The sequence below is a fragment of the Microtus ochrogaster genome, chromosome 8 (genome assembly GCF_000317375.1).
Source record: "Microtus ochrogaster isolate Prairie Vole_2 chromosome 8, MicOch1.0, whole genome shotgun sequence".
Classification (NCBI taxonomy): Eukaryota; Metazoa; Chordata; class Mammalia; order Rodentia; family Cricetidae; genus Microtus; species Microtus ochrogaster.
Window position 1 is genome coordinate 47,461,111 of NC_022015.1, and position 9,287 is coordinate 47,470,397.

Genomic DNA, 9,287 nt, shown 5'->3' on the forward strand with positions numbered 1-9,287 from the left:
TGCCCGCCCCCACACCCTGACTATTTAAAAACCGTCTACCTTAATAAACCGGGGGTGGAGTGGCACGCCTTCAATCCCAGCACTCGGGAGGTTAAGCAATTTGTTAAGCAATTTTCATAAATCAGCTATTCTCGGTCGCAGAGTCTGCATTCAAATTCTGGTTTATCTAGGGCTGCAGTGATAAACTCATGGCCAGTCTTTTAAACTTTTCTGACGTCTTCTGTTAGGGTTTGCGGCGTCAGCTTCCCCTGCAGCCTGGGATTTCCCTAGCACTTTTCAGTGCGCTTTGATCTTTCTATAAACACTTATTTTAGGCTGGTCCCAAGGTAGTGCGGTATCTCAACTGATTGCTCACAATCAGTTATAAATACTTGCTTCGCGTTAGCATACCAGCGTCAAGGAAACGAAACTTTACTAAAAAAGTTCCCTTTGTACCAATATAGAGAAAACATTCTTAACATCAGAGAAACATTCCCAGAGTTACAAACAAGGGAAAAGAAGCGGCTGCCAAGACGGGAGAATTTTATACAAAATTGTGGAGGAAAATAGAACAACTGAAACTTTTGTGAGCAACGATCTCACCTTAGCCCAGTCTAAAAAAGGTGAAAGGAGACAATTAGAAGCGGACCACGGGTGAGGGCAAGGCCGCAACAGCAAGAGCAATCGCAGGGGTTGGACCAGGCACGAAGGGGGCGGGGGAGGGAGCCGCGACTGGGGCGGGGCCGCAGTGTTCGCTGGGCGGGGCGGAGCGGGGCGAGAACTCTGGGCGGGGCCGCAACGGCAGAGGCGGGGCTATCGCGGGATTGCTACGGAAGCCGAACAGGCTCGTCGCGGTTGTCGCAGTTCCGGCGGAGCGTCCGCCGAGTTCTAGCGGCGGAGGCTGTTCTGCCGGCAGGTACCGGTAGCGGTGGGAATCCCGCTCCGCCAGCCCAGCTTCTGCAGTATCCCCGGCTGGCCCGGGCCCAGGCGCCGCACTCACGGCGGCTCCGCCGCAGCCGCGGAGCGAACAGCAGCCCGCGTCCCCCGAGGTTGGCGTCATGAGGAGCCTGCCGTTCTTCTGCCGCGGCCAGGTGGTGCATGGCTTCGGCCGCGGCTCCAAGCAGCTAGGCATCCCCACAGGTGAGCGCTTCGTGGGGCCGTGGAGCCATGGGTCGTGGGGCCGTGGAGCCATGGGTCGTGGGGCAGGGGACCCGGGTAGCCGTGCTCCGCTAACGCCGAGCTGCGGAGCCCAGTCCGGGAAGCTACTGCAGGTTGATTGGCCGAACTCTCAAACTGTTGAAAGTTCTGTTCTTCAGATGTTACGGTGTAGTGATCAATGACAACACGGGTAGTTCTGTGAGACCCTACGTTTATTTGGTCTGACTACATAAGTTTTAATAGGTAAGACTTAACTGCCCGTCCTTAAAGATGATATCCGGACTGCTTCTTGACCCATTGAATCAGTCTTTCAGTTTGAGGTTTTGGTTTCTGTATTTTGAAAATAATAATCTTCTTATTATGAGTCACTACTCAGCCTACTAGGAGCGTTACGAGGAAAGCGCTGGGACTTTGTTTTAATTCTAACAGAAAGGCTCTCGCTCCGTTTCCCAGCTGCCACCTACTCCTGAGCTCGGGAGATCTCTCATGGCCTCCTGAGTGACTAGAGATAAGGGCAATCTCCGATGAACCTCCCCGTTTATTTTATGTGTTTCTTTGCACTTGTACATTTCCGTCTGGCTCTTCTGAGATTTTCATACGCTTGCCTTGTGACTTATTCTTAACCTTGCACCCGAAGAGGGGAAATCCAAGCCAGAATATATAGGGTTGGATTGGAAGTCTTAGAAAAGATCCTGGAAGTCGGAGTGTAACGATTCAGGCTAACCTTTTAATGTGATTTTAATCAATATTTAATATGAAACTTGTTATACTGAGTATCTGTTTACTTCTATTTAGCCAATTTTCCGGAACAAGTAGTAGACAGTCTTCCGGCTGATATATCCACTGGCATTTATTATGGTTGGGCCAGTGTCGGGAGTGGAGCCGTCCATAAAATGGTGGTGAGCATAGGATGGAACCCATACTACAAGAACGTGAAAAAGTCCATGGTAAGAGGCACATTTTGCTCTATTAAATGCATACAGAACTCCTCGGCATACTTAAAGGGTTTCAGAGGAAAAAGCATCAGGTGTGGTAGTGTACTTCTCAAATCAGGAGTTCAAGAATAGCCTGGGTGACCTGGTGTGGTGTTACAAACCTTTAATCCCTGCACTTGGGGGGTGGAGGTAGGCGGATCTCTGAGTTCAGGGCAGACTGATCTACAGAGTGAATTCCAGGGATGTCAAGACTACTTGGAGAGACCCTGTCTCAAAACAACAGCAAAGCAAAAAGAATAACCTGGACTGGATGCTTCCCTATATTATGTCATTCCTGCTGTACCCCCAAGCGTTTATTTACTTTATTTGAATGGAATTTTTTTTTCTCCTTGTTTGTACTATGCTTCCCTTTGAATAAAGTCTCCCGATCAGGGATATATAGTTGGATCAGGTTTTTGTAACAGTTTTCTGCTAACCTTTCTGTTTTTTGGTTGAGAAGTGTAATCCATTTAAATTAAAATTTATTTTTAATCATGTGTCTGTGTCTGTGTGGATGTACACATGGGCTCAGGTACCCATGGAGGCCAGAAAAGGAATTTGGATCCCTGGAACTGGAGTTGACTTTATGAGCTGTCCAGTGTGGGTGCTGGGACCCAGACTCAGGTCTTCACATGCTCTTCACTGCTGAGCTGTGACCCCAGCCCTCCATTTAAAATTTAAAGTAATTGCTATGACCACACTGTTGGACATTCCTATAGTTCTAACACTTAGATGGTGATGCCGGAGGATGACAAATATAATCTGGATTGTATTGTGAGACCCTACCCCCAAAAAAGAGTAATTGCTGGCAAAAAAGGGTTTCCATCATATTGCTTTTTGTTTTCAGTGTGTTCTTTAAGTGGGCATTCCTGTTTGCATCAATATTGCCTGTTTTATTAGTCATTTCCCTTTTTGGCACAGAAAAACTCATCTCTACTTCAGCCTTTCTAGTGCTGGATGACAGATGCGTACTACCGAACGCTGAAACAATGTTTTTGTAATTGCACATGCACTTATATTTATCAGAAACAAAAATGAGATTTTATTGTTTTTTTGAGACAGGGTCTTGCTGTGTAACCCTGCCTGGCCTGGAGCTCACAGAGATCCATCCTCCTGCTTCTGCCACTGCCTCTGCCACTGTCACTCCTGTGCTGGGATAAGGCATGCACCATCATGCCCAGCTCTTTTGTTTAAGACAGGGTCTTCCTATTTAGCCCAGATTGATCTGGAACTCACCAGATAGCCCAGGACCCCAAAATATTCATGCTTCTAAGTGTTGAGATTATAACGTGGGCCACCAAACAGGCTCAAAAGGGAGGCACTTCACAAAGCATTTCATAAAATCTGTCTTTGCCATAGTTAGTGTTTCATTCAGAGTTTACTCACTTGGTTGTCTTTAGACTACTTCCTGAGTAGGGCTCAGCTTCATTCCTGGTCTCCATTGGTTTTTAAACATTGCTGGAACTCATATCCAGAGCCATAGCATACTAGGCCAGCATTCTGCTTAGCTGCCCTCCTGGCCCCTCTCTCCAAAATCACCTTGAGGATATAGTATTTTGTTTTTCTCTGCCCTGCTTTTCCCTATAGCTTAAATCCTTACTGGTTTTGAGTTAATCTTTTGTAGACACCAAGTGAAAAAGCAGTTAGTGGAAGAATTTTATTTTGAGACTTGGTCTTGCTGTGTAACCCTGGGTGACCTTGGACTCACAAGCCATCCTCTGCCTTAGGCTTCTGAGTGCCAAGGTGTCAGGCCTGTGCCAGTATGCTGAATTTTTAACTTTGAGGAGTAATAAGAGAAGTGTGTCCCAGAGAGCCACAGAGCTAATTGCTGACGTATAGGTCAGGGGTCTCAACCTTCCTGGTACTGCAACCCTTTAGTACAGTTCCCCATGTTGTGCTGACCCCGACCATACCATTATTTTCTTTGCTACTTTGTAGCTGTAATTTTTCTGCTCTTATGCATTGTGGAAATATTTTTGGAGATAGAGGATTCTCAAGGGGTCTCAACCCAGAGGTTGAGAATTGTTGTAATGCAGTGAGCTTGAACTCCCTACGGGCTTTGGGCTGTGCTAATATTGAGGAGGGTGAACTTGCTGGAGAGGTAAGGGACGAGGTGATTAGAGAGCACACACCTGCTTTTCTGTGGGGAGGGGAAGGAAAGGAAGGAGAGGCCATCGCATTTCCTTTATAAGCTTCTCAGATAACAGAAATAATGTTTGTTATCAAACCATTTCTGGACCACCTAGAATTCTGATAGGAGGAGCTCAGTTACACTCTCAGGATGCCGATGCAGTTCATGACGGGATTATTTTAATACTGTTATTAGCCTTAACAGCCATGCATGAAAGTTTCCTGCCCTAATAAATAGTATTGTACTATTAATTTTACTATAGCCCAGGTCATCATTTTCTTTTGTAGCTAGTGTTTATAACAATCTACCTGGGGATCAAACTCAGGCCGTCTAGATTGGTGCCTGCTCCCTTTACCTGCTAAGCGATCACAACATTTACAACCTTTCTCCATAGCTTGGTGTGATCTGACTCATTGATGTTACCTAGCCCGAAGTGCTGGGGTTACAGGAGCTATTGCCTGTCTTTGAGCCCTTACCATGATGTCTGTATGATACGCGCGCGTGCACGCACGCGCACACGCACGCGCACACACGCACGCACACACACACACACACACACCTCTTCCCTGCTGAGCCTGAGACCCTACCCACGTCTAACAAGTCCTTACCACAGAACTGTTCCTCGTGCCCCACCCCCTATTTGTTTGATTTGAGAAGGCTTCACTAAGTTGCCCAGGCAGGCAAGACCCTCCTGTTAGCCTCCCCATGAAGCTGGAATTACAGGCCTGTACCACCGGCTTACTTGTTAGTGTAAAGTCTCCAGTTCTCTTTTCATGATTTTCTTGGATCCTTTTGATTTTTACCATATCAACTGTTAGAATAGCTTGATAGTTTTCTGTAGTTCTTAGTGTGTAAGAGTCTATTTGAAAAGTGGTTATGAGAGAGAATGTGTGCCAAGCGCTTCCCTCTAACTTGTGAAGATGGGGAAGAACGGGGCAGTAGCTGGGGCTTCTCCACTGCTCCTCAGGCTCTGAGCAGCCTGGAGGCACAGGCTTACAATCTCAGTCCCCAAAGAGGCAGAACCTGGAGGAGCTCACAGCCACCTGGGCTGCAGCCAAGACTGTCTGGAAGACCCAGTGGGTAGCGGAGTGCTTACCCAGTGAAAGACAGACTATGGGTTTGATCCTTAGCAGGGAAAGGGAAGAGAGGACCATGCCTGGAGAAAAAGAGGATGAACTTTAGATTTTTTTATTTGTTTGTTTGTTTCGAGACAGGGGTTTGTTTTTTTGTGTGTGTGTAACAGCCTAGCTGTCCTGGAACTAGCTGTTGTAGACCAGGCTGGCCTCGAACTCACGGAGATCCACGTGCCTCTGCCTCTCAAATGCTGGCATTAAAGGCATGCGCCACCACTGCCCAGTTAGGTTTTTGTTTTTTAAAATTGGTTTTTCTCTGGGTAGAGGTTTCACACACACGCCTTTAATACCAGCACTCGGGCAGCTGAGGCAGGGGGGATTTCTGAGTTTGTAGAGCGAGTTCCCAGACAGCCAAGGCTACACAGAGAAACCCTGTCTTGAAAAACCAAAATCAGACAAAAATGGAAGTGGGTTTTCTTCCCCCTCTTTTGAGTCTAAGTCATATTTCAAGTGTATTTGGTTGGTTGTCTTATTATGTACATGCCTGATGTCAGAGGAGGGCAGAAGAGGGTGCTGGATCTCCTGGAAATGGAGTTAGACAGTTATCAGCCATCCTCTGTATCCTGGGAATCAAACCTGGGTCCTCTGGAAGAACAGCTCCTGCGTTTAGCTGATCATTGAGCCATCGCTACAGCGCTCTTCCTCACCCCCTCCACACACGCTATGGTAATCTTTTCAACACTTTGTTTGTAGGAAACCCACATCATACACACCTTCAAAGAAGACTTTTATGGCGAAATTCTCAATGTGGCCATTGTTGGCTACCTCAGACCAGAAAAGAACTTTGATTCTTTAGGTAAGAATTTATATTAGTCTTCAATACTATTACAGCTGTTACTATGGTGGTCACAATGATAGGACATATATTTGAGCATTTAATGCATGATAGGCACTATTTTATTTTTTGGTTTTTTGAGACAGGGTTTCTCTGTAGCTTTGGAGCCTGTCCTGGAACTAGCTCTTGTAGCCCAGGCTGGCCTCGAACTCACAGAGATTTGCCTGCCTTTGCCTCCCAAGTGCTGTGATTAAAGGCGTGCGCCACCACCTCCCGGCTTAGGCACTATTTTAACCATCATATACAAGTTAATCCCTTTGTCACCCACAGTAGCCGTGTGGGGTGTTGGTGTGCCTATCTCAGTGATAAGGAAATTGATCACAGACATTAAGTAATTTGCCTTCATCCATTTTCTGTTGGTCTGACTGAGTACAGGTGTTTATTTCGCGCATAGTTGGTGCAAGTTGGAGTCAAGAGTGATGCGATCATGTGGGCAGTACCTGGTGAGGGCCTTCTTGGTGCCTCAGTGGGGGGACATCGCAGGGTGGATCAAAAGAGGCCCACTCCCTGGGCACCGCAGGGTGGATGGGAAGAGGGCTAGGAAGAGGCTCACTCCCTGGGCACTCACCATTCCACTGTGCTGTCATGGTCCAGTCACTTCCCAGAGTTTCCACTTCCAAATCCTTTCAGTCTTAGGAACTGTTCAGCACATGAATTCCAGGGCACACCAAGCCATAGCAGTTAGCTAGTGAGTGGTGGCGCCTGCATCTGACCCTGCAAGGCTGACTAGGCAGTCGGTGCTGGAAGTGCAAGAAATAGTAGTTAGGAGATTTGTTCCTGGGATTCAAAACCCCAGGACGCGAAAGCTTTCTTTACAAGAGAACCCGTCATAGAGCTGACTTTCCCTGGAGAAAGACAAGGCTCTAACATAGGTTGACCCCCTGTGCTTTGCCAGGGCTGTGTGTGGCACTAGGGTGGCTAGCCTGTACGTTTGGGGGGGCGGGGCTGAGCAAGAGGAATAAAATATATTTATTAGCAGCTTATATTTTTTCTTTTTTTTTTCTCCAGAGTCACTTATTTCAGCAATTCAAGGTGATATTGAAGAAGCAAAAAAACAGCTGGATTTACCAGAACATTTGAAACTCAAAGATGATAATTTCTTCCAAGTTTCTAAAAGCAAAATTATGAATGGCCACTGATGAAAAGTGCCTTATCTAGCCCCTCGCTGTCGGGTCTCATTGCTTGTGATACAGTCTCATCCTGGTCATATTTTAGATTGAGCCTTTCCCTGTAGCTGTCAAGTGGTCTTCAGCTATTAACTCCATCATGTTATATAGTACTAAAAGATTCATTCAGAAATCAAGACTTTTTAAATGTAGTATGTGATGCTAGTGTCGTGTAGTGGAAATGAAGTCTGTATGAGTGTGGGTGGAAAAGCAAGTCTCTGTGGGAAATGAAGCCTGGTTCTCGTTCTCATAACCATGTGTGCGGGCGCTGCTGAGCAGGGGCTTTTCCCGGGAAATGTGCCGCACAGAACTTACCCTGGGAGGAGAATCTCTAGAGCGTATTTTTGTTATTTTGTGTATTAATATATTTTTGCAGAATTGCAAACTTGCGAGCTTTGAGTCACCGATTTCCCCTAAGGTCACTTCCTTTAGTGTCCCAGTGTCTGTACAGAGCCACTTGAGCTGGAAGTGGTCGCACGTGTCCCCGCATCAGGGCGCTTGCTTCTCTGCACAGATTTGTTTCATTTCCTTTTGAGACAGGCTTCCATTCTGTAGCTCCGGCTGACTTCAGACGATTCGTAGCGGTCCCCTCTCTTTGCACTGGGATTAAAGGAACGCACCACCAAGCTTGGTTATCACACTTTCCTGAAAGGACACAAAATATTTGTTTTCTCCTTAGGGAAACCAATAAATGGCATATGTCGCACATGTGAAGTGTGGTCCTATTGTTTTCAGTGGAAATGTAAGTCTATTACTCTGTTGAACAGCTACTTAAATATAATTTAATAATCATCTAAAGAGTCCTTGTAGTTTCAGAAGTGGAGAAGTTTTAGCTAAATAATATTTCTCAGTTTCCCCTTACTCTAACTTTTTTGGTGGCTTGAGTTACTAAAGTTGAAATTGGATTACCGATCGTGTTGTGCCTGTCAGCATTTTGAATCATTGTTTGCTCTGTGGCAATAGATTTGTTGCTGGGGAGGCCCTGCCTGGTGGGAGGGGCCATGTTAAAATATAAAGGCAATTTTAACAATTCACAGACGCACACATAGGGTGTGGTGCGGGATGGATGCTGGACAAGTGCTCTGTCACTGAGCCACATCCCTAGCTCTGAAAGTAGGATCTTTGATGTTGGAAATTCCATACTTAACAGAAGCCTTAATTTTCAGTGGGTTTATGAAGCAAAGTTACTAACGAGCACGGAAAGTACACGAGTAGATTTGTTTTTAGTAAGATAGCTCGCTGCTGTGTTTGATTAAGTGTATGGAAGTGCATTGCTAATGTCATCTCACATTGTGTTACAGCCATTGCTTTGGAATTGTGTGGTTGAGAGGTTAGTGAATTCTCTGGACTTCTCTATTGTTGATGTATTATAAGAAATTATAGTACCACTTTAATTAGTCTGAATGTTTTCAGGCCTTGGAATAAATTTTGACTGTGTTAATTTTCCTGTGGTGCATGTGTGACTAAGAGCCTTGCCTCCAAGCACACTCCCCGCTCCCAGCCCCTTTCACCTTCCCAAGCTACCCTCCACCCCCATCCTTTTTTTTTTTTTTTTTTATTTTCTGAGCCACAGGTTCTGAATCCCTGGCTGGACTGGAATGCACAGAGATTCACCGGCCTCTTCTTGCCTTTTGAATGCTGGGGTCAAAAGTGTGCATCAAGCCTGGCCAAGATCCCCCCCACACACACACATTAATGCTTTTTACATCTGTGTAGTTTACTCCCTGTGTAATTCTCAGACAGTCCTGTACGCATGGCTTGTGCCACCAGTCACACACTGATTGGGGCATTCTTCCATCTTTGCTATATATAAGTACATTTCAGCACTCCTGAGATGAATTAGCAGCTTGCATTTAGGGCACTATGTGACAGGGTTGTGTAAGGATCAGTAGCTTGGACCTGAAGACCCCT

At 46.1% G+C, this 9,287-nt stretch overlaps 1 protein-coding gene across 1 annotated transcript; it reads left to right on the plus strand.

Annotated features, from left to right (window-relative positions):
* The first annotated feature begins 826 nt into the window (after positions 1-826).
* On the plus strand, positions 827-8,812 carry Rfk (riboflavin kinase). Its single transcript, XM_005352025.3, has 4 exons — positions 827-1,119; positions 1,933-2,084; positions 6,069-6,171; positions 7,219-8,812. The coding sequence occupies exons 1-4, from the start codon at positions 1,038-1,040 to the stop codon at positions 7,347-7,349; spliced, it is 468 nt and encodes a 155-aa protein (XP_005352082.1). The 5' UTR covers positions 827-1,037; the 3' UTR covers positions 7,350-8,812.
* The last annotated feature ends 475 nt before the right edge of the window (positions 8,813-9,287 follow it).

Coding starts and splice junctions, on each gene's coding strand:
- Rfk (XM_005352025.3), top strand. CDS start 1,038: ATGAGGAGCCTGCCGTTCTTCTGCCGCGGCCAGGTGGTGCATGGCTTC. Junction 1,120..1,932: donor GCAGCTAGGCATCCCCACAG/GTGAGCGCTTCG, acceptor ACTTCTATTTAG/CCAATTTTCCGGAACAAGTA. Junction 6,172..7,218: donor AAAGAACTTTGATTCTTTAG/GTAAGAATTTAT, acceptor TTTTTTCTCCAG/AGTCACTTATTTCAGCAATT.